The 25549-nt window shown below is 43.6% G+C and overlaps 1 protein-coding gene across 1 annotated transcript in view; it reads left to right on the top strand.

The window, feature by feature from the left end:
* SLX4IP (SLX4 interacting protein) overlaps positions 1-25549 on the top strand; it is a 195704-nt gene that overhangs the window by 99669 nt on the left and 70486 nt on the right. The window contains 1 exon segment of the mRNA XM_008256377.4: positions 25031-25120. Coding sequence (XP_008254599.2) covers positions 25031-25120 — 90 coding nt within the window.

A 25549-nucleotide genomic window follows, 5' to 3' on the forward strand; every position in this document is an offset into this window, starting at 1 on the left:
GTAAAGCATCTCTTTGTTTCATTCCATGATTTTTTATCTCAATCCTGTGTGGTCTGGCTTTTCACACTGCCATGCCTTTTTCCTGTGGTTAGGGTTGGTGTCCCCTGTCGGTCTTCCCCCAGCCCTTTGCTAGGAGTGAGAATCTGTGTGGCGTGCAGAGTTGTGTCTCAGCTGTGGGGAGTGAGAGTGATAGGCAGGATCCACAGCTTCTGCTCCCTTCCAGACCTCTGGGCCGGCTTTGAGCCTTGAGCACAGGAGTCTGCAGCGACAATGGCTGAGGTCGTAAGAGGCTAAAACTCTGGCACCCTTGATTTGCACTGGAACAGGAGATGGGCCCTGAGTTAGGGAGTGCCCTCCCTGCCTCCTTCCTTCCTTCCTTTCTGCAGTACCTTCCTGGACACCTTCTCTGGGCCAGGCGCCAGTAGTGAGTAGTGAGTAGCATCAGTACATCAGTAAATAGCAAAAACGGACTTAGGTCAAACACACAGAAGCAGGAACAACTGCCATCTTGAACTATTGTTTTCAAAGGATTTGCATCTTCCTGATAATATTTCAATGATTGGTTACAGTTAATTAGTTATAGCTCTATGATCAATTGTTATTAAATATTCGTTACACATTAAAAAAAGAGGTATGTGATGCTGCTGGCAAGATGAAGTGTGGGTTGCCATGGCCTTGAGCCTTGGAAGGTTTCCATGAAGGAGAGACCTGGAGCCAGGGCGGAAGGAAGCCCCGTGTGAGCCCAGGGGAGTGGGGAGAAGGGAGGGGTGGGGAGCTCCTTCCATCCAGTACCAAGATCCTGTTGTCCTGTTCCGTGTGCAGCTCCTGGCACAGGGCTAGCGTCTGGTGACAAATGAGTTAATGAACAAAGGCCAGGAGAGCTGGTGCAGGGCCAGACATCACACAAGATTGCAGGTAAAGAAACCATGTAGGTTACCATGAAATTTGAGACAGTTTTTAGAGCAAAAGGAAGTGCAATTAATAATTATGTCAGGATAGTAGAGCATGAAATGCAACTGACTTGGGCGAAGTAGGATGTGTGGTCAGCCTCTTCCAGGCCACCACAGAACTTCAGTCTTTCCTCTCAGAGCACTGGGAAGTCCTTCGAAAGGTTTTCAGCTGAGTGGGAGTTGTGGGTGGAGGCAAGGCCTGGCTTGGCCACTCTGGCAAAGTAACAGATTGAAGGTAAGTTGGTACAGGGGTGCAGTGGGCCCAGCGGGACTTGGTCGTGGCTTGGACTGAAAATGGGGATGGAGAATGTAATACTGGGGCATGGTAAGGAGTTCTCATAGCTGCTGATAAAAGGAGGTGTCAAGGTCTTAGAACTGGCCAGGTCTTTGTGCCAGACTGTGGCAGTACAGAAAAAGGGAGCAGGTTGCGGGGAGATACGTAGTTCGGGGCAGGTTGAGAAATCAGTGTATGAACTTCACAGTTCCTACTTAGTCTCATGAATCCCCATACCAGGAGAGAATAATATAACTTCACCTGTGTTTCATGCTTTTTCAGGCTCCACTCCTGCTCCTCCACCCACCGTCCACTACTCACTTATGCTTGAAATGTTGCTAACTGCAAACAGGTTTTTTTTCTTTCACTAGAAATGTGTTTAGCCCATTATATCCCATCATCCCATATATAGGACACCTGTAAAAACTTAAATTGAGCAATAAATATACAACTTATGTTAACTTTGCACCTGTGTCAATTTTGTTGCGCTATTCACAGATTTGAAAACTTGGGACTTACTGGATTGAGAAGTAAATATTGAGTAAACCCGTGTGGCAGTCAATGCTTTGTCAAGGGGCATAAGAAGTTGAAGAAAGCTTTGCTTAGGAAAAGCCCAGAGACCCTGAGCTGGAAACCTGAGTGAGAGAAAGAGAGAAGCAGGGACAGAGGCTGGAGACTCGACCAGAGGGGGCTGGAAAGCCAGGGCGCTTGCCGGGGAACCTGAGTCTGCTGGTGTTTATAGTGTGCAGACTTGTTATATACTATTTACCCAATGATTTGCCATTCAAAGCTCTGTAAAGCACCTTGAGTCTCAGGTTGTGAAGTTTTATAGTTAGTATGAATGGGGAGAGATGGCAGCTTTAAAAATGTGATGGGTGGGTTGCAAAGAAGAGTGGTTCTCTGTCACAAATTGGAAATATTGAAATGTTTGATCTTTCAGCTGCCTATTAATTCACCCTAGAAGAAGGAAGGGCAGAGGGCCTTGTTTCTTTGCACGTGTGACACATTGGAGGCGGCAGGTCTGCAGGCTGTGCCATGTGGTCTGAGTCCCTTGGCAGGTGTTACTCTGACCGCAGGTAACTCTGTGCTCTGTGAGCTGTGCCAGCCTGGCCACCGTTGCCCTCTTCTGGTAAGGGGCTAATGCTACAAATGTACCGAGTTTTACAAGGAAGGAAAACTCGAACTTGGTTTTCACTTTGGTCAGCTGCACCATGCCAGCTGGCAGAAATCCCTATAATGAAATGAATGTTTGGTTTAAGATGTTGTAATGTATACTCAGACCTTGGAACCCTGTGAAGGTCTAACCTTATTTACAATTTTGGCTTGTGGGGACTACCTTGGATATCATATCATTTTCCACATTGGGCCACTTTCTATTTGGCAAAAAGATTTCTTTTCAGCTTTTTTTTTTTTTTCCTGCCTATGAAACCCTGTCTGGCTGCTTCATTAGCTAGCACATGTGTGAATTTGTATCATTGATAATAGCGGCAAATGCAAGGAATATGGTTTTAATCAAATTTTAGTATCTAATATCTTTGAAGCATTAAGGCAGAGAACATTATAGGCCTGGGATAAACAATTTATATTTGATAGGGACATTTTAACATTTCTTGATGATATGTCTACACAATTTATAATTTAGACATAAGTTTATGTTTCATGGTAAAACTTTAGAATTGAAATCACTAACTGCATTGAGAGGAGGCAGTGAGATTTTGGGGCTACCTTGATGTTTTATGTGACTGGACTACTTCAGGATAGTCCCTGTTGTCTTTCCCAGTGTTTATTCTTCTCCCTCCCCAGCAGGGAAGAAAGTGTGCACTCAGGTGAACTCACTGAGCTTCGCTCTTTAAAGGAGTCTTTAGTGAACGCTTAGAAGGGAAACTCTATTTTGTGAAACATTTAAGCACTTCCTTAATATAACCCTTTTTAAAGTTTAGATTTTTAAAGATTGGGACAGTGGTGACATAGGATGCCTTCATTCTATCATCAGAGAGCCTGGTTCACCTGGTTTGAGTCCTGGCTCCTTTGCTTTCAGGCATCTTCCTACTAATGCATATCCTGGGAGGTAACAGGTGATAGCTCAAGTAATTGGCTCTGCCACCCAAATTGAGTTCTATGCTCCTGGCTGTTGCTGGCATTTGAGGAATGAACCATCAGACAGAATATCTGTCTGTCTCTCTACCTCCCTCCTTCCCCCCATCTCTTTCTTCCCTTCAAATAAAATGAATATCAATCAAAAATTTTGAATTTGCTATTTATATGGCCTACTAAGAAGCTATTTAGCATTTAAAACCCAAAGATTGTCACAAATAATAGCTGGCTACCATACTCATTTTGAGCACTAAGGATCTAAAAACATAATATTGATCTTTTAAAGCTGAATCAATTTGATATTTATATTTTTGTTTAAAGGAAAAGTTTATTGTTGGGTAGGGGAAACCCAACAGGCTAGAGGGAGAGAAAGAGGAAGAGAAAGGGAGAGAGAGAGAGAGCACGTGGGAAGCAGGTCCTGTTATAGCCTCTCAGGGGGTAGGGAAGTGGAAGCAATGAATGCCATTGGACCATTTGGTCACCTGACTTCTAGCAAGCCAGGCAGGGCATAGGACCAAAGCTTTCTGTGTAAGATGGCAATGGGGGCTAGAGCTAAGATGGTGCCCAGGGCTTAAAATGGTGCCACAGATAGGATGGCACCATTTTACTAACATTCCACCCTTTTGTTTTTCATAAATCAAGTGTTGTATGGGATTACATCCCCAAAATCCCAAGAGGCGTGGAGGGACGATGAGTTTGTCTTCTGTAGCTACTTCCTGCTGGCATGGGGCAACAAGTTACTCTCTGCTGGAATGGAGTGATGTCTCAAGCCACAATCTCCTGGTTAGGCAATTGAGTATATACCTGTAGCAGCATTTGGTTGAACGCCTGGTTGGTGAAAGCTTCGGTTCGTTCCATTATCACCTCCTGTAAACATTTAAACAGACAAGGTAGTATAAAAGCCAGGGTGAGAATAGCAGCCAATGGTTGTAGGAGTGGCATTAACCATGTGGTAAGGGGATTCCATAGGGAGGAAGAGAGGAGAGACTCTTTGGACTCTAGGGCAGACTGTTTAATATATGTGGCAATTTGTTGGAGCTTTTTAACATTTTGCTCTACCTAACCCAATTAACATAATAATCATTATTAGAGGACATGAGAAAGGTGTTGTCTAAACCATGAGCAAGTTTTCCCATTGAGAGGCAAGTGGAAATTGACAGAAGGGGCTTGATAATAGTTAGGTAGACTTTAAAGCCTTGCCAGTTATGAGGCCCAAACCTATCTATCTCTTCACATGGGGTACATCATAAGGGAAGTGTGACGTCTTTAGGGAAGGCACCCTGTTGAATTTCATTACCTAGCTGGCCTGGGAGGAGAGCTGGCCAGGTAAAGGCAAGTGGCATCTCTAACAGGAAATTTACAGCTCTGGTTGCAAAGTTGCTGACCCTACTTGGCCGACCCCTCAGCAGCAGTGGTCACTTTGGAAGCTGGGCAGAGTGAAGGGCTTTTCAGCTTGGAGCCAGCAAGGTCTGTGGCTCTGACCTGGAAGTCCTTTGACTCCAGAGCAGTTCCATTTCCAGTGACCCAACTCTTGGCTGGCAGAGCTGCCAGGGCTCTTCATAAGCTGATTTGGCTTTCCACACCAAAAACCAATGCATTGGACTGGCCTGTTGGCTCTCCTTGATGGCAGATCACTGTGTAAAGCAGTCATTAATTGGCCTGCCACCTATCTTTACATTGCTTCTGCTACCTATCCTTCTCTTCTTCCTGGTTTTTGTTAAAGCAGACCAGGGGAAACCTATACATGTAATTTTTATTAAGGAATTATATAGCAACAGGAGATACATCCAATATCATGATTTCATTCTGATATTAATGATGCATGAGAAGAATCCTTAAATATCACACCATCTACCCTATTGCAAACACCTCAGTGAGAGTTACCCAAAATAAAAATGGTTAAATAACAAATTATCTCAAGAAAAGGCATAATGATGATGCAATCTATTTCTAAAATGTTATCTGTTCAGATTCTTGTACTTATTTTTTAATTTTTCATCCCCTGCTTCCTTCCTCCTTCCCTTCCCTTCCTTCCATGATATAAGAATGCATTCTGTCATTTGGCCAGGTGATAAATCATGGAATAGATTTGCCTTGTTACCAAATCAAGCTCCTAACCCCATGAAGAAAGGCCTTGTTGAGTACTACTGGCAAGGGGAAGGCTAAGAAGACCCTGTCTTTGTTTTTATTGGTGGTTGAGGGGATGAGCCCAAGCTCTTTGGGGTTTTCTTTGTACTTCTTTGACTCTGGACCATTTGTCCCTTTTTCTTCCTCCTCCTGGCCTTAGATCCTTGCAAATTCTCCAGTGCTAAGAAGCTGGCTACACGTAGGTGCTTCTAAATCAGAATTTCTCTACCTCGGCACTAGTGACAGAGTGCCCCAGCTGGTTCTTTGTGGCAGGTGCTGGCCCATGCGCTGGAAGCTGTTTAGCAGCACTCCTGAAGTCTACCACTAGATGCCAGTTGTGACAGCACTAAATGTTTCCAGATGTTGGACATGGGGAAAAGAGAGGCAAAATCGCCCGCTACATAAGAATCTCAAATCACCACTCCAGAACCTCAGTGATGTAGCCCTTCCTCTTTAACATCATGATTTGGGGTAAACCATACTGTCACACTTCACCAACAGGTGCTGGTCGTGGAACATAGTGTGTTTAGCCTGACGATCCCTTCATTTGAGGAATTTGGGGTGGGGAACAAGTTTCCTTTAGAGGTCTAATGCTCAAGGCACAGTTAATCAGGCAGCACATAGCAAAAATAATTTAGCTTTTTTCTCACCAAAGAAAATTCTGTAGTTCCCTGTTTGTTGATTTAGGGACAGACACCAGAAAACTTTATTTCCCAAGCGTAATTATCAACTTCTTGTCATATTAAAGTAGAGGTAACGAGGGAAGGATAGAAGCAGGCAAATGATGGGTGAATAGAAATGAGGAAAAGCAGAAATTGATTTGGAAAGAAGGAAAAGGAATCCACGGAGGGGGAAATAAGCTGAAGGAAGAAACCATGGAAGATGTTAAATGTTTGAGAAGTCATTGCCTGCTGCTCAACTAGTGACAGGATTCACATTTCAAAATGTCTCATTCATTCTGCACCATATCTTAAAGGGATTAGCAGGTTTAGCAGTGTCGGTTGATAGTTCTTCAGTTGCTCTCACTAGCAGATCTGCAGACTCCTATCTAAATATTTTCAGATCACAGAGTGGCATTTGCTGGGGTGAGGAAGGTCCTGATATTTGATGTGAAAGAAAAGTGGGAAAAAACAAAGGGATGCCAGGATCTGCCTCCTTCTAATTTGTAAGGAAAAACAAGATCGTTTTCTACTTCCTTATTTATTTTAAGCTCTAAAGGTAAGGGTTTTACTTAAAGCAAGGAATAATTACTATGTTGTTCAGAGTATATGGAGCCCCCAAATTTAAATAATGTCTTCTCAACCTAGTGAGTCTCAGCCTAGCTGGGATATAAGAACCAAGTAGGAAACTTTTCAAATAGACTAATGACCAAACCTCATCCAAGAGAGTAATTTAATCGATGTAGAATTTGAACATAACTATCTTTATAAAACTCCCCAAGTGATTCTAATGTGCTTCCATGCTTGCGAATGCCTGCTGCAGGTCAGTGTTTCTCAGGGTGCACCCGTAGCAACAGCATCCGCATCACCTGGATGTCTGCTAGAAATGCAAACTCTCAGCCCGCCCCAGGTCTAAGATCTGAGCCTTAGCAATCCGTGTTCTTAAAAGCCTCCTGCCTGGTGATTCTGATGCACTGTCAGGCTGGAGAATCACTGTTCCAGGTGGTGGGAAGTGATGCTTAGAAGACACAGAACACTGGGACTCCAAAGTGTAGTAGTGGATGTTGGAAATACTACTCTGAGGTCAATGCCGTGGCCTTCAGAGTCCACCTTCCCAAGAGTGGGATACCTGGGAGATGTAACTTTCCACCAAGTGCCTTTATAGGGCTTAATTGCTCAAGTGTAGGCAGCAGCTGATACTGAGTTGTCCCTCCTACTCGTTTCTGCTAAGCTTTCAACCTCCTCTCAATATTCTTAATTAATGATCTTCAGCTTCTCAAACCATTTCATCAGTGGTCTCCTGTCCCAGCACGTTTCCCCTTTGAGTGTTCCTTGAAGAGGGTGTTATTCCCAGCACTCAATTAGAAAAGAAAAGTAGAGGTGGCTCTATAAACCAGTCCTGTGACCAATTAGCCACCTCCCTTTATTCCTCTTTGTAGTTCTCTAAAACTGGGTCAGAGAAGGAAAAACTTGGCCCTCACCAGTAGACCTCACTTGTGTTTATCTAACGTACGTCTGTCTCATTTGGTATTTCAATTTCCTGTCTTAGGCATGAATTGGTTGAAAATTCCCTTTGAACTCTTGTTCATTTTGTAGAAACTTTCTCAGTGATGAAAATAGTGACAAAATTGTTTCCTAAACTCTTAGAAGCAAAGCAGAGAGAAAAAATTGGGGACCAGACTTTCAGATTCATTCTCAGCAAAACCAAGCATTTATTTTACTGAAACTTCAATACTAATTTGGAGAATTCCACTTGCATTTGTGTTCTGACTTGATAAAAGAGGATCAGGGTGAAAGGTGAAGGGAAACTTCAATCCCTTAATCCTCTGTCAGTAAGTTTGGCTTTCTTCATTTTCTGTTGACTAGGAAAACATCTGTAAGTGAAATAGTCCTATTGGATCAGCCTTCCTTGGTAAAGTTCATAGAAATTTCCCAGGTTAGTCCCTGTCATTCCCTCACATGCACTTCCGAAGGGTCTTCTGGAGTTCCCTACGGGATGGGAATCCCCTTGCCTCACCAGGCACTTCCTACTGTGGCGTTCCCAATGTTGTTTGCTCTCTGTGGTTTTTGTCTGTTACTGAAATAATACATTTCTGGCCCGGGAGCCACTTTAGGGAAGTATCAACACTTCCCTGGATAGTGGCCACCAGCTACATGTAGCCATTGAAGTTAATAAGTTAATTGCTAATTAGTCCATATAAGTTATAAATCCATTAGTCCATATAAATTAATTTAAATAAAATCCAAATTTGCACTAGCCTCATTTCAGACATTGAGCAGTCATGTGTGGTTCAAGGCTGAAGTATTGACATTACAGACACAGCACATCTCCATCATCACAGGAAGTTATTGAACCAGCAGTCAGTTTTGTCACCCTTGGCATTTGAGATTCTGAGACTGGGAATGGTGTCATTATTTATTAACTACTAACTTGTAGTTAGTGCCTATTTGATAACTGTTTTATCTTGAATTTAATTATAATAGTATCTCTGTAAGGGCAGGCATTATTGCCCCCATTTTACAGATTAGAGGACTGAGACTCAGAGAGTCTGAGAAACTTACCCAGTCGGTACAGCCTGTGAAAGGAGCACCTAGTGTCTAGATACATACATACGTGATCCCAAAGGCCATGCTTTGTATGTTAAAGCATCTCTTAGAAGACAGTCCCCTGATTCTTGAGGTCCGTAACCTAACATCTTTAGGAGTTTAAAAACAAACAAAAATCATCAACAGCAAGTGATGGTTCAATGAACGAAGCAGTCATCCTATCACTTATTCTGGTCCTCTGCTCTTAAAGCAACCTAAAATGAAATTAACTGTTGGTCACAGCATTTTTCTGCCCACTTACAGAACTTACTCTTAATTAAGAGCACTCCTGTGTTTGAGCTGTTAGCTTCTTGAGCCAAAAGTTGGCGCTTATACATATCCTTGCTTCTGGTTAGATTGCTCTCATATCTCTGAGTTACAGAGACCCAATTTTAGATTCCCTCACCCTTCCCCTAGTACTCAGCTGTCCGTTCTGTGTAGCATTACTTTCCTATTTTGTACACATGTCCAGTGTATTTCCATCATGATGTTGCTAAACATGCAGGGTCAAGGAAAAAGGTCTTCACATCTCCCACCGTGGTAATGCTTAGCCTTTAATGGCTCCTGTGGTCATGGCTGGTCAACTGGGTATATAGCCATCTATCTGCTCTTTTGTCCACTCCTGTTTTTCTGTTTTCATGAGAATTCATTTGTTAATTCATAAACACATTTTGTTAATATTTATTGAGCTCCTGCTATGTGCCAGACTCTTTTCAAAGTATAGTTGTTGAGGTTTGCTAATATATTCTATGTGGAATATGGGAGAAGGAAAGACAGCAAAAATGACTCCAGTGTTTTTGTCCTGAACGACTAGAAGACTAGAATTGCCATTTGCCGAGTCAGCTCACCAAAACTGGGGAGGCAGAGAGCAGGCTTGAAAATTTCAAACATCAGTTTCAGAATACTTAAAAAAAATTGTGGGAAAATAAAATTAAAGGTAAGTTTATTTTGTCACAAAAAAATTGAAATTCATAAAGTTTTTTTTTACATATTTCTATGAACTTTTTGAAGACTGCTCATGTACATGGATTTCAAAAATTTTTTGCACCACAAAAAATAATTCCATTTTAATTCCATTTTCCATGAACTTTTTGAAGTCTGTGCATAGTCTTTTTTTAAAAAAAAGATTTATTTATTTATTTGAAAGTCAGAGTTAACACAGAGAGGAGAGGCAGAGAGAGAGAGAGAAAGAGAGAGTGAGTCTTCCATCCGCTAGTTCACTTCCCAATTGGCTGCCTCAGCCGGAGCTGCACCAATAGAAGCCAGGAGCTTCTTCTGGTTTCCTGCATGGGTGCAGGGGCCCAAGGACTTGGGCTGTCTTCTACTGCTATCCCAGGCCATAGCAGAGAGCTGAATCGGAAGAGGAACAGCCGGGTCTTGAACCGGCGACCATATGGGATGCCGGCGCTTCAGGCCAGGGCGTTAACCCACTGCACCACAGCACCGGCCTCCATAGTCTGGTTTTGAACAGAAGTTGTAGGTATCTATGGAACATCCAAGTGGAAATGCAGAGTAGGCAGTCAGAGATGTGGAACCATGTTCAAGCTATAGCAAAAACATTAGGCTAAACATTAAGTTCCACAGGTGAACTGCCCAGTGTCTGCATCTTGAGACTGATGTGAGCATAGATGGAGGCAGGGAGAGGTCTAAGGACTGCATCCTGGGTTCTCCAACATTTAGAGGTCTGTGTGGCAGGGACACACCAGCAGGGGAGACCGAGAAAGGGCAGCCAGTGGGGAGGGAGGAGAACCAGGGGGAGAGAACGAACAAACCATTTTTTAAGATAGTGCTGAGAAGCATCAGGCCGCAGAAAGAGCACTGTAACTTTGACTTGAGCTGTTTTGGTGGAGTGAGGTGAACACACGTGAAACATGTGGCTGAACATCATGTGAAACTGACCCCTGGCTGAGGGTCACACGTGCTTTGGCAGCTACCTTTCACTGGTCGTGGCAGTCCAGGAACCTTGTCAGAGAAGAAAATGAGATTAATTTTTCATAATGGAGATTTTCTTCTCCATCCCCTCTAATCTCTGTCATGGATGAACTTCTGGCTTTCTCACCTCTTTGAAAAGTGCTATGCGTTTTGCCCCGGTAAGTTGTTAATGCAGTTCCTGTGTGTGCGCGTGCACACACACACACACACACACACACAGAGCCCGTGTGGAGCTGTACTGCAGCATCCATCCTCTTCTTGCTCTGGGATGGAAACCCCTGGGCCCAGCGATGGGAACTCATGAAAGCATTTAAGAATTTAAGTTGTAGAATCTCCCTGACGTTTTTGAGTTCACCAGCACCACCCTTTCCATTTCTGGCCTTTCCTCTCATTTTCTTTGTAAGGCTCTCTTGGTCCAGCAGGTAAATCTCTTTCACTATGGGTGTCTATGCTAACCCAGGGGTCAGTGATTAGGATGTCCCACCAGCTGTTATTTTACCTGTGGGTCTCAGTCCTGGATGCATATCAATTTACTTGGGAAGCTTTTATTTTTCTTTTCAGAGAAAATAATAATTTACACCAAGGGAGTGGTCTTTTTATAATGGTGATAAAATCGCCATGTTCTCGTGCATTTTAGAATTGAACCATATTCTGGTGAGTTGTTACCTTGTGTTGTACTACCTGGTAAAACCTCATCGGATATCTTTTTCCTTCCTTTCTATTGTAACCTTTAAAAACCATCCTGATTGTACAGAGAATGCTATGAGCAGGCTGCAGGGATACATAGGGACCTACTGTGTTGGTTTTTAAACTCGCACGTGCACCAGAATCACCTGGAGGAGTCGCTGAAACACAGGCTACCTGTCTCCATTCCTGTAATTTCTGATTGGGTAGGTTTTAATGGGACCCACAATTTGCAGATCGAACTAGCTCCAGGAGATGCTGTTGCTGGTACGTTGAGACTCCAGTGGATAAATGCCCTTGAGATTGTGCATACAGAGAGCTTTTCTAAGCCAGCAGAACAAGATGTTAAGTGTGGTTGAGGACAGAAACATGTCTGCTACTTGCTTTAGTCCTCTTTGGGGCTCCGGTAACCCTGGGCCCTGTGGATGAGGAAACTCCTCCTGTGCAATCAGCACCAGGGAGTTTTGCATTCTGAGATTGTGTTTTTGTTTTGCAGCCACACACCTGCATTCTTTTTGACTCCTGTAAAGGATACATATAGCTTGGTCTTAGGCCGGTCAAAATCGGCACCCAATTTAGAAGAGCAATTGTAACCCTGGTATCAAGAGTTCTTACATTATTTTAATAGCTCAGAAAAAATTAGATGACCACTGGAGAGAGCAGAGTGCCTGCCTGCCGGAGCTCTCTCTGGCAAGTCTTTTGTTATATTCCTGTTAGGAAGTTAGCTCAGAGGATTCCAGAGGGAAAAATACAACATGAGAGATTCTTTACATTATTTTCCATCTAACCAAATAAATAGAATTCCCTCTAAGCATCCGGATTCCAAAATGTTCATCAAGGACTCTGGTCCCAGCCAAGGAGAGAGAGAGTTCATGCCACCTGGCTTTCGTCCTCCCTTCTCATTTCAAGAAATCGCCCCAAGGATGGCCACCCTTGAGAACAGTCCACCAATCTCCACACTGATGGCTCGGGAGTCTTTACAGGGTTTTTTGTTTTGTTTTGTTTTCCTTTTCTTTGACTCACACATAATTTACCATAAATTCCTCTAATTCTTGAGTTGAACAATGTTGTATTTCTGTCAAGATTCTTCAGAGATATAAAAATATACCTTCTGTCACGTTAATTTTTAGAGAGTTTAAATTAAAACCCACATACCAAAGCTGCCTGCTCACACATGTCAGATAAAGTTGTGGACAAAATTTGTGGGGACCGAAACCCCTATTGTTTACCAAACCCCTTTTTCGGATTACAAGTGCCGTAGTTGATCCTGAACATGCTCCTAACAGCCTGTGTGTTGCTAAGGATGGATGAGGCTTGTTTTCTAGTTTCCTCTCAAGTCAGGTCCCCATCGACAATGAGCGTGTAATAATTTCCATCAAGTTATCTTTTCGTGGTCTCTGTTGAAGTGTGGAAGGGGAAAGTTGGTATTTTTACCTTGTAATCTGATGTGATTAAAAACCATCTGCTCCTCTTCTGAGAAGCAGTGTGTGGCCAGAGTAAACTGTGCCAAAGAATTATGAGGCATTTATTAGCTCTTAGTAGGAATGGGTGGAAGCCTCTGCCCTACCTATTTGTAAATCTTAGGAACTGACAAATAAGAGTTCATTTAAAATGCCTTGGAATTCGAGGCAAATTCTACTTTGGAGGAGGAAAAAACACAGAAGTAACCAGTATTTCACGTTAGGCCCTTTGTATGGCTGGGACTTGCAGAGGCCTCATGTCTATGCTTTCTCAACACTCAAAACAACTCCAGGAAACACTTGTTATTTTCCCCATGTACCCAGAGAGACACAGGGCTGGGGTTTGATATCAGGTCTGTCCTACCCCAAGCCATTGTGTTCCTCATTGCCACAAGTGCTCTGTGCATGCTGTGGGCCAGTCAGCTGAGCAAAGGGACCTATAGGTTCCATTTGAGAGGATAACTTCCTGGACGTCAGTAGGGAAAATGTCTGAAGACTTGAAGTCAGTTCTAATTTTTCAAAGGAACCTGCTGATAGCCTGTTCTTAACTGCAGCCTTCACATGGTGATGGATTTTAGAGTCTGGAATTCAGCCTTGAATTATCCCCAGTGGCTTGAGCTAAATGTAAGGGTCCCTTCTTGGTAGCACGTTGGTTGGCCATTGCTTTCTTCCCAGCATCACTTTCCTTCCCTGCCCAAGTCCAACCCTGGGGGGCAGGGGACTACTCCGTCAGCGCTGTCCGTGAACACCAAAACTCCTTAATAGACCAGAGACAATTTGCTGAAGAACCTCCCTCTCTTACTCTGTTTGTTTCCTCCTTTTAGAAGCTGTCACCAAATCCATTAGCTCTGTTTTTCCCTCCTCTTTTTTTCTCATTCCTTTGTGATTTGCTCTTTATCTTTACAGCATGTCCCCAATCCTGGTTATAAGTCTGTTGTAAAAAACAACTGGAGAGTTGTCCATCTCTGACTTGGGGTTGGAAGTCCACAACAGACACCAAACATTTCAGAGAGGCCCCCTCCTCTGCCCAACTCCTGTGCACATTGAACGGTTCACACTCTTGCATGCAAGCTCTTCAGCCAGAAAAACACAAGCTCAAAGAACCAGTCACCCATTTGAAACCAAGGACATTCCCTCTGAAGGGCCTGGATTCCTATCGTCAATCAGTATTTCATCCTTGCCTCTTGTTCCACCTGATCGATTGGCTGGTGAGAAAAATCACCATTTGGCTCAGAGCAGCAGGCATCACTGCCCATCTGTGGGGTATCAAGTCTGTGCACACAGGAGACAACATTAGTTGTAAACCGTGAACATGATTCTGATGTAGCTCTTGTTCTGAAGACAGGGAGCAGGTGAGAGAGAAGTAGCCCCTTCTAGAGAGAACAGGGCTGCTGCCTGAGTAATTTCTACCACTCATCTATCATTCTCCATGAGCATTTGTGTGCCAGACCCAGGGGTAGGCATTGTGAGCCAAGAGGTAGTAGAAGGCTGCTCCTCGCTGCAGGACACCCCGTGGGAGAGGGAGATCTGTGGTTAGGTGTTTATAGCTTGGGAAAAGTCCTGCAACAGAAGCCAGAACAAAGTGCTGCAGCATTGCCAAAGAGCTTCATTCTGCCTGATGGTGTCAGGGAACGCTTTGGGGAAGAACTTGGTGGTTGCTAAGATCTTTCCCTCGCCTAAGTCCACTGAAGCTCTCCATCTCCCATGGCTTGAACCATGATTTCTATCCATGTGACTGGCATTTTCTGTCCTTGGTTACCAAGAGTAAACTCAAACCCACAGAGGTCAGCACACAGGAAACATGCTGTCCCACTCTCTATTCTAATCCACCAAAAACGATGGTGGATTTGACCACAGTGTTTGAACAGCCCGGACTGGAGGGCAGTACGAGGTACCAGACTCATTGTGGCTTTTCAGTAATTTTTACAGAAGGACAGACATTATGTGTGCAGATAGAATCCAAGCAAATGGTTGCAAGCCAAAGCAACCACGGAATTGGATCTTAAAGTGGAAGGTGCCTTGAAGGAGATGTAGATGGGTTCACTCTTTTTATATGAGGGAGCAGACACCCAGAAAAGGGAAGTAGTATAATGCCTCCTGAATTAGGGCGTGGTCAGAAAAGATTCACATTCTTTGGACTTCCTGTGCCAGACCATTCCCCATTTGTCATCAAAGGACTTTCTCCAGGCCGCCTCTGTGCTGTGGTCTCAAATGCAGATTGTGTCTAATTCTGTTACTAAGATTATGGAGTGCTGCTTGTACCTGGCCTGACAAGTACTCCCAGGTTGGCAAGCTACCACACCAAACAAAACCCTGCCATGATTTTCTAAAAGAGAGAGTGCTCTTAAGTTTCTCAGTGTTTCTAGAACACTGAGTGCCGATAGTTTGTGCCTCTCTGTGTTGTCATGAGCATTAAATACAAAACGACACAGAAAGGACTTGATGCAGTATCTGGCACACAGTAAGTTCTCAATGAGCCTTAACTATTGTTAAGGCCAACTTGTTTGCCATTAGTAAGTTTTCACAAGTGGACCAAGGATATAGTGTGTTCCAACAGAACAACTCTGTTTTTTTCTCCCATTTCCTAACCTGCTTGCTAGGTTCTTGTGTGTGCCATGTGGTAGGTATGCTGTTTCCCTTTCTTGACTATAAACTGCAAGCCTGGATTTTTTCAAGTATTTTACACCAGGGAGAAATCAGAGGGGGTAAAATTGCCCACAAGTTTGCAGTGACTTTTCCTCAGCTTTTAACTGCATAGGGAATCGTAGTGTCGGGAGGCCTCTCTTCCTACCCTTTTCATTCCACCCCCTTCTGCCTGAGTCACTGTCCTTGTCCTCTGCTGCATTCTTTTCTCACCCTTCTCATCCTGCTTTTCCCCCCACCATCTCTCCCATCCCTATCCCCTGCGGTGGGGCTCACACTGCCTCGCTGCCCTGCTGTTCCAGCGTGGGACCCCACAGTGGCAGCGTCCGGCTCCCAGCCCTCACTTCCTCTGCTCACGCATGGAGTCCAGCTGCCCAAGGAAGGGGGCTGAGTGGCCCCATTCAGCATCCTTGGTTCAGTCACCAGACGTTAGGGGTGGGGTCTTGTAGGGCAACCATATCTGCCATTGCTCACCCTAGAGGGACTCTGAGTAAAGGGGAGGGGTTGCAAGCTCAGCCACTTTCCATGTGCCCTACATGGGGCTGAATGGAGTGTGTCCCAAGTGGCCCTCCCCAGGGTGAAAATGCCCTCAAAGGAATGGCTGAAGGAGGGGCTTGGGATCTCATGGTTCATGGTTTGGTTGCTGGGTCTGTTACTCACTGTGTAACCCTGCACTGGTCATCTTCGCCAGCTCTGCTGCTTGTTTGAGGAATGTGAGTAATATAGTTGGGCTCTCATGTAAGCTAGTGGCGAGCAGTAAACCGAAGAGTGTGGGTAAAACTGGCATGGGCACTCTGTAGATGGTACTAAATATTTTAAACTGTGGCATTTCTTAAAAAGTCATGGGACTTTAAAATTTCACACTCTAATATATATGCAGTTTGTTCTAATATGAAAATATGAAAACATTTAATGTTTTTCCTAAAACCTCTTAGTAAAATCAAAATTCCAGGAAGAAATTGCCATTTTTTTATGATGATCTTCAAGGAAAGATTCAGTTATTCTCACCACTGATTACTCCTCCTCTGATGGTCTCTGATTGACATTCATTTTTTATATTGATAATTAGGAAAGTTGGAGTTAAATGTGGCAAAGACTTAGGACTATGATGGGAAATTGTTAGCAGACCGAACACTGGCTTTGTTTTATATTTTCCTTTGTGATTTTCTGACCCAATTCTCCCATTTTTAACCTCCCTGTTGCTGGGAGCTGCCTGAAGTCCTTAAGGCCAGGTGGGTGTGAACTGACTGTGACGGTTTCTGCTGCCTCCTCACAGCAGACCTGTCCTTATGCACTGCCTCCGGACAGCCGCACAGGTGCAGTGGCAACGGCGCACACACCTTGGGCCTCACCCTTGCCTTCCTCCCCTCGAATCCAACAGCCACACCCTCCTGCTTCCGCCTCTGCGTATCCCTCGAATCTGCCCCTTCTCCACCCCGGGACCACCTGCCACCGTCTCTCCCTTGGGTCCTAGTGGTGACTTTGAACTTGTCTGCCTGACTCTGGTGACCTCCTGCCTTCAGCCCGTGCTCCACACTCCTACATGAGAGTGTCCTTCAGCCCACCAGTGCCCCAGGGCCCTTCCGTGGCCCTCCTGCCCTGTTTGCCTTATCTGCTGGTCTTGCCCTGTCTTGCCACATTCTGAGACGCTCCTCTGCCCCCGCAGTATGCGGTGGACTCAGGCCTCTTTCTCTGCATCAGTGCTCTTTGTTTTCTCCGTCTCCACTGCATGTGCTGTTCCTTAGGCCCTCACCACGTGAGCCATCGTCTCTTCCCTGACTGCCCTCAGGCATCGCTCCCACTCTGCTACCTCTGGTCCTTGGCTCTGCGCCGTGGTCACACACGCTCCAGTGCCTCGTTGCTGCCTCTCCCTCTTGCAGGGCCTGGCCCTGTGCCCCTCTGAAACTCAGCAGGTGTTTAATGAATGAATAAATGAGGTAGTGAGTGAATGTGGGAACCCTTCCACTTCTCTCTTGAGTTCTCACCCCGCTCCAGAGATGCCTTTGTGTGTGACATGTTGACATCCTAACCTTTATTATATTCTTAATGTAAAATTGGAAGACAGGGTCACCGACCTCTGAAGTCTTGGAAGCAGTGCACGATAAGTTGCAGCCCTGGGATTCTTAAGAAAGAGGCGGGGCAAGTCACCAGCAAGCTTCACTGGCAGTGCGTTTGTGGTGAGGTAATCCTAGGATCCTTGCATTCTCGTTTTTTACCATTTGAAAAATGACTGGTTGTCATTGGTGATGACCTAGTTGCTGCCACTCCAGAATAAGGAGAGAGGAAGTGTTCCACAGTGCTCCAGTGCCCTGGACTGAATAGGAGTGGTCCTAGAGCCCTCGCTTTGCAGATAAGGCTGTGACGTGCTCAGAACTCGGGGCTGACTGGTTCTGTCATTTTCTCATTCATCCTTTCTTCATTTCCTTATGTGTTAGCATTTACTCTGAGCTGCTGGTGTGATCAGAGCTATTCAGGGCTTTTCCTCAGGGCTGCTGCTATGTGCAGAGGTGTGGACTCTGTCTGCTCCAGACCTAGTGGTCTAGCAGGGCAGGGCCCCCACAAGGACTCAATTTATTGATTTAATGCAGAAATCAGTTGGGCATATGAAGAACTTGTTTGCTCCAGAGAGGGGTGAGAGAGAAAACATTCAGAAAAGCTCACAGAGATGGCTACGTCTTCACCAGGCTTCAAGGATGCACAAGAATTGTCCCTGTGTGGGAACAGGGAGAGGTACATTCCAAGTGAAGGGTCAAGGATTCCCATGTGTACTGAAGAGCCATGGGAGGCAGTGGGGGAGGTGAGGCTCCATGGGAGACTTTGAGTGTGGTGCCTTGAGCTGCAGCAGGAATGGATTTATATTGCTGATCCGATTTGTTGTTTAGAGATTGCCCTGGTAGTGCATTGAGGGCTCACTGGGACATGAGCAGACTGGCTTTAATATTCCCTATGGGAGATGATAGGAGAAGCAGTGCGAGAGAGAGATGGACAGGATGTGGGACCAATCCTGGAGGGTTAGGTAAAGGGAAGAGTTAGAGGTGACTCACAGGTTTTTGGCCAAAACCTATGAGTGGAGACGGGGGTAGAAGCTGACCCAGACCTTGGCCTGTTGATTCACCTCCCAATGTGAGGGAAGTGAGGCTGTTTTAGTAGCTTCTAGGCTGTTAAAGGGGTAACTTGGCCTCTATAAAGTGACCAGCTCAAAGGTTTCTTGGGTAGAAAAAAAGAATGACCAGCTCTGTGATGGCCTGAGAAAGAAGTGGTGTTTCCGTGTTGCTCCTGTGAGAAGCCAGCTCGAGTTCCTCTTCTAAGAGAGTAAGTCAGGGGCTGCAACGTGGCGTAGAGGTTAAGCTGCAGCCTGCAGTGCTGGCATTGCATATGGCACCGGTTCAAGTCCTGGCTGCTCTGCTTCCCATCCAGCTCCCTACTAATGTGCCTGGGAAAGCAGAGGAAGATGGCCCAGGTCTATATCCACGTGGGTGACCTGGAAGAAGCTCCTGGCCTCTAGCTTCGGCCTGGCCCTGCCCTGGCCATTGTGGCCGTTTGGGGATTGAACCAGCTGATGAAAGATTTGTCTGTCTTTCTCTCTGTAACTCTGACTTTCAAATAAATAACTAAATCTTTAAAAAAGAGTAGAAGTCACCTCCTGATTAAGGAGGAGGAGACAGGGAGACTGTGCTGCCTGCGGTGGTAAGAAGCTGGTATTTTGTTGTTTGTTTGTTTTCTACTTGTGTTTACTTCTGGGAGAAACGAAGCAAAGCATAGCAGGGGACTCTCCAAAGACAGATCTCTGATTCGTGTGCAAGTTTGAGAGGGTTCTTTGCTAGAAATCTCAGAACTGAGCCCTGTAGAGGAAGAGACCGGTGGAGAGAGGATGACCTTCCCAGCCGTGGAATAGTGCAGAAACCCTGGGAAAGTTTGATTCCAGAGTCAGATTCATTGATTTATTTTTTTTTAAAAAAGACCTTCTAGGAGCCAGTGTTGTGTCATAGCGAGTAAAGCCACTGCCTGTGACATCAGAATCCTTTATGGGTGCTGGTAAGTTTCCTAGCTCAGATCCCTGGAAAAACAGCAGAAGATAGCCCAGGTGCTTGGATCCCTACCACCCATGTGGGAGACCCTGATGAAGCTCCTGGCTTGGCCCTGGCTCAGTGTTGGCCATTGTGACCATCTGGGTAGTGAACTGACAGATGGAAGATCTCTCTTTCTCTCTGCCCACCCTCCTCACCTCTCTGTAACTCTTTCAAATAAATAAATACATCATAAAAAAGACATTCTAATCAGTCTGTTTATGATCAGACTTAGACCAGAGTATTTGTGATCAAAGTCACGAAATAGTAAGAAAAATACTAAATTTACTCTTATATGTTTTTAAATTTTTAAGAATAAACACCCTTTTATTTTTTCCATGAGTTTAAAAATATTTATTTTTATCCACTTGAAAGGCAAAAAGACAGAGTAACAGAGACAGACATTGAGGGAGAAAGAAATCATTGATGTGTTGGTTCATTCCCTAAATGCCCACAACAGCTAGGGCTGGGTCAGGCCAACACCAGGACCCAGAACTCAATCTGGCTTTACCATCTGGGTGGCAGGCACCTAAGTACCTTAGCTGTCACCTGCTACCTTGCAGAAAGCTGTAATTGGAAGCAGAGGTGAGACTCGAACTCAGGCACTCTGATAGGGGATGCAAGGATCCCATGTGTGGTCTTAAGGACTGCACCAAACTCCTGTCTCTGGGTCTCGGATAGTATCCGTTCAGGCTGTTCAGGCATCACCATGTTTTTTAATTATTTTAAGAATCAGCTTTGCTAATGAAGGTGTAGCAGAGAACTTGGTTTAGACCAAAGAGTAAGCATAGAGAGTAGCAATAGGAATCCCCAGAAAAAGTGCATGAGGTACCTACCATTGGTTTGGAAGGGATTTTATTCTACAATTCCTGAACTTCAATGGGCCTATTATAAAGTTCAGTGGATTGTTGAACTTGGATGGTTAAACAAAATTTAAACCTTTATTTTTGCCAAGTCATAATTGATATGAGAAAATTGCAGAGAAAATCCCTTTTATGAATGTAGGGTTGAAAATGTGTGTTAGCAGTAGTGTTCACCACTAGAAATTACAGCTCTTTGCATATTGTAGTTGTTGCGGATACCTGAAAATATCATTGATACTCATCACTGCTTTGGATTTATAATAGTCTCGGGATCCAGCACCATGTGGCGTGATCCAGTGATTTAATAAATGAGTAAATACATTATTATTATATCATAGACTTATTTTTTTTACAACTTGATAACTAAACTTCAGTTTAGTTAATTTTCTTTTGAATGTGTTGTCTTTTAAGCATTTGACAACATTCTGAGCAAGTTTTATCAGCTTCACAACTAAAGAGGTCCATGGCACACAGAAGGTTAATATCCCTTGGCTTGTACCTTGTCGTTGTGGCATGCAGCCTCCACCTGGTGGCAGCATACACCTTACAGGTTGACTCTATAGTCAACAGTTGAGAAGAAACTTACTTAAAAATAATAGTATACTTGAGTGTGGTTTTTAAATACTTTTGACCACAACCCACAGTAAGAAGTAGGTTTTCCATCATAACCCAGTACCCACATCCTTACATTTCACAAAGCAGATCTTGACCTTACCTTGTGACATATCAATATTTTTTATTGCATTGTAGTATTCTCTTTCATTAAAATGAAATGCTAGTTGCAACATACTAAGCTGCTGTTTAGTGGGTCAGGGTGCACTATTTGACATCATGGGAGAATATCAGCAAACTTCATTTTGGTCTCCCACAAAAAAGCCACACTCGTCAACAATACTTGTCAATGAATATGGATGTATAATCTGCACCTTTTAAAAATTATTTAGGGGTGGGCACTTGGCTTAGAGAGTTAGACACCTACATTCCTTATCAGGGTGCCTAGGCTCAAGTCATAGTCCCATTCCTGATTCCAGCTTCCTGCTAATGTACAACCTAAGAGGTAGAAAGTGATGGCTCAGTCAGCTGTGTCCCTGCCACTCATGGGCAACCTGGATTGGGTTTCTAGTTTCCAGCTTCAACTTGGTCCAGCACCAGTCATTGTCAGCATTTGGGGTATAAATCAGCAAATGAGAGTGCACGTTCCTTCTTCCTCCCTCCCCCCTCCCTTTTCTTCCCTCCCCCAAACTTTCAAATCAATAAAAATATTACAAATATTTTCATGTTACCATTTGTATACACTAATAGGAACTGATCTTAGCTCTATGTCAAAGACGCCACATCAAGAAATAGAATATTCCCATCACCACGCATTTTCTTTGTGCTGGTTCTAAGCCAGTGCCTCCCTGGGCAGTCACTGTTCTGATTTCTTTCACCGTACATTGGTTTTACCTTTTTAGAATTTCACTTAAGTGGAATTGTCCACTATGTCTTCTTTTCTTCTGACGTCTTTTTCTCAATGTAATATTCTTGAGGTGCATGCATGTTGCGTGTACCAGTAGGTTGGTGAGTAGCATTCCACTGCATGACCAAACTAGAATTGCTGTGTTTTCCTAACATACCACATTTGGTTAGTCCCCTGTCAGTAGGCTTTTGAGTTGTCTTTGGTATTAGTTGTTATGAATAAAACTTACACAACCATTTGTATGTGCATCTTTGTGTGCATACATACTTTAGATTTCTTAGGTAAATACCTGGGGTGCAATTGTTAGTGCAATCTGTAAATAAATACTGTGTTTAACTATAGGAAACTGGCAAACTGTTTGTCAAAGTGGTTAAACCATTTTACATTTCTGTCAGCACTGTGTGTGAGTTTGTCTTTGCCAACATGTGGTGGTGTGTCATTCTTTGACATTTTAATCATTCTGCTGAGTTGTATCTCTTAGTGGTTTTAATTTGCCTTTGCCTGTTGACTGATGATGATGAATACTTTTTTTCACGTGCTTCTTGGCTACTCATTTATCCTGTTTATTTAAGCCTGTGTTATTTATTTTGTAATATCCATTTGTAGGAGTTCTTTATATGTTGTGCATACCAGTCCTTTATGTCAAATATATGTCTTTGAATACATTTTTCCCATTCTGTGGCATATGTATTCATGGTGTTTTATGATGAACAGAATTTTGAATTTTGACAGTGTCTAATTTTATTATTTTTCTTCCATAGTGAGTGCTTTCTGACTCCTAAGAAATCTTTTCCTACTCCACACGTCAGGCAGGTTGTTTTGGGTTTTGTATTTGAGTCTATGTCCATCTCAAATCCTTTTTTTTTTTTTCTTTATTAGTTTACAAAGCAAAATTTGTGAGGTAGTAATACAGAGTTCCCATTTACCCCTCACTCAGGCTTCCTTCAGTATCAGACTCTCATATAGCATATTTCTCCCAATTACTGAACCACACCCAGCTTCCCCTGTTTTTCCCCATCACAGATTCTGTGTATTGTCTGCAATGTGTCAAGTTTCCTTTTCTCTCCATATTAATAACTGATGTTCTAACACCATTTGTTGAAACTACGTTTTTTTCCTCTGAATTATAGCACAGAATTTTTTTTTTATGTGTATTTTGCTATCTTTTTTTTTTTTTTTTAACTTTTATTTAATGAATATACGTTTCCCAAAGTACGAATAATGGATTACTATGGCTTCCCCCCCATACCGTCCCTCCCACCCACAACCCTCCCCTTTCCCACTCCCTCTCCCCTTCCATTCACATCAAGATTCATTTTCGATTATCTTAATATACAGAAGATCAGCTTAGTATACATTAAGTAAGGATTTCAACAGTTTGCTCCCACACAGAAACATAAAGTGAAAAATAATAGATGATTTTTTTTTTAAATGATGATGAAATCAGATCAGACCTATTGTCATGTTTAATCCCAGTGAGAGTCAAGTTGGGAGTTGATAGTTTCTATTCTTTTCTTTTCTTTTTTTTTTTTTTTTTTACAGAGGATCAGTTTAGTATGCATTAAGTAAAGATTTCAACAGTTTGCACCCCCATAGAAACACAAAGTGAAATATATTATTTGAGTACTCGTTATAGCATTAAATCTCAATGCACAGCACATTAATGACAGAGATCCTACATGAGGAGTAAGTGCACAGTGACTCCTGTTGTTGACTTTACCAATTGACACTCCTGTCTATGGCATCAGTAATCTCCCTATGCTCCAGTCATGAGTTTCCAAGGCTATGGAAGCCCCTTGAGTTCTCCGACTCTTATCTTGTTTAGACAAGGTCATAGTCAAAGTGGAGGTTCTCTCCTCCCTTCAGAGAAAGGTACCTCCTTCTTTGAAGACCTGTTCTTTCCACTGAGATCTCACTCACAGAGATCTTTTGCCAGAGTGTAGCACAGAATTTTTTAAGCAGTTTTTCTACCAGAGGAACCCAAAAGTGACTCTTCCTGTGGGCTGTGAACTGAACCTTCCAATCCCTTAGACCATCTTCAACCTATGGGCTTGGTCATCAGTTCCTTCTCAGATTGGTTTATCTGTGTCTTGTGACTATCAGAAATTACTCATAAGGTGTGGGGACTTATAAAGCTACAAGGTTTTACAGGGTCCATGGCTATGCTGCCAAATAAGTAGCCACATGTAGCTATTTAAATTAAATTAAAAATTTAGATTCTCAAAGTAGCCACACTTCAAGCACTCAGTTGCCAGGTTCAGCTAATGGCCATGTTATGGAACACAGCAAATATAGAATATTTCCACTTTTTCTAAAGTGTTGCACAGTGCTAACCTGTAGAATAAGAACAGAGATGGGCTTTGTTCTGCTTCATAGCTTTTTTTCAAAAACATTTATTTTATTTGAAAGAGAGCGAGAGATCCCCAATTTACCCAAATGCCTACAACAGCCAGAGCTGGCCGAGGCTGAAGTCAGGAGCCCAAAACTAATCTACGTCTCCCATGTTGGTGGCAGGGACCCGAGTACTTGAGCTATCACGTGCTGCCTCCCAGGGTTTGCATTACAGGAGGTGGGAGTTAGAAGCAGAGTTGGTATGCAAACTGCACTAGGAGACGCAAATGTCCCAAGCAGCATCTTTACTGCTGCAGCAGAGCCTGCCCTTTGTTGCATGTTCTAATGGAGCCTTAGCTTAGATAACTAACGCCGAGTATCTACCACCTTCTCCTTGACGCTTTCTCATTCTTTCTGGCTTTATTTCTGTTCCAAGATGTCTGGCCCAGCCAGTCTTATTGTCTGTCTAAAAAAAGTGCTATAGCTTCTATCTGTTCTTTTCCTGCTTAGAGGAAAGAATTCCCCTGGCACAGGATCATTCTTCTCTGGAGCCTACTCAGTACTGACCTACTTAGCTTCCCTCGGTGTTTGATAATCCTCCAACTGCCACCGGGATGTCTGGGCATCCCCTTTCAAGGTGTGGCACCAAGATACACATTTTTGTTTTGTTCTGTCTTGATGAACCTTGCGTGTCTCCTTAGTGTTTCTACTTCAGGCTTTAAACTTAGGAAAAGTAGAGAGTTATGACCTGTAGCCCTGTCCCATAGTAAGGTTTCTGTGCAGTAGTGAACTTTGCTGCCATTGCATCATGAGCAACCACATAGGAATTTGGGAGATTTTCTCTCACTGTTTGCCGGGCGTGAGCTGCACCGACACTCACTCTGCCATTTCTGTCTTTCAGTGCGGGAATTTTGCTGTCCTGGTGGATCTTCATATATCCCCGCAAGATCCAAACAAAGATACCAGCTGGTTTTCCGAACAGAAGAAGGAGGTACGACAGAACTTTTCACTATTTAATGCAAGTGGCTGCTAATGAGACAAGAAACTTAGTTCTTCCCAGCTTTCATTTCCATTAGCGGGAAAAGTCGCAGATGTGTGTCATCCTTGACCAACAGCTGTATTCCCAGTGACAGACACAGATACACACTCCTTTCCACTTTAGAAACTGACCATGTGTACATTGCATTTCCAGAATGACTATAAAAATAAACTATATTAATATGTAGTATATGGAGAAGAAACTGGCCATAGTGGCAAAAAAACCAACAAACACTACCTCACTAGCTTTCCCGTGATCATTGTTCTCAGGCAGCTTCTGGAAATCGCTAGCAGCTGTCCCTCCCTCCACCCACCCGAAGGTAGTATCACCATTGTTCTGTTATTATTATCAGATGATATTTATATAATGTACTTATTGTTA

This window comes from Oryctolagus cuniculus, chromosome 11 (genome assembly GCF_964237555.1).
Source record: "Oryctolagus cuniculus chromosome 11, mOryCun1.1, whole genome shotgun sequence".
NCBI lineage: Eukaryota > Metazoa > Chordata > Mammalia > Lagomorpha > Leporidae > Oryctolagus > Oryctolagus cuniculus.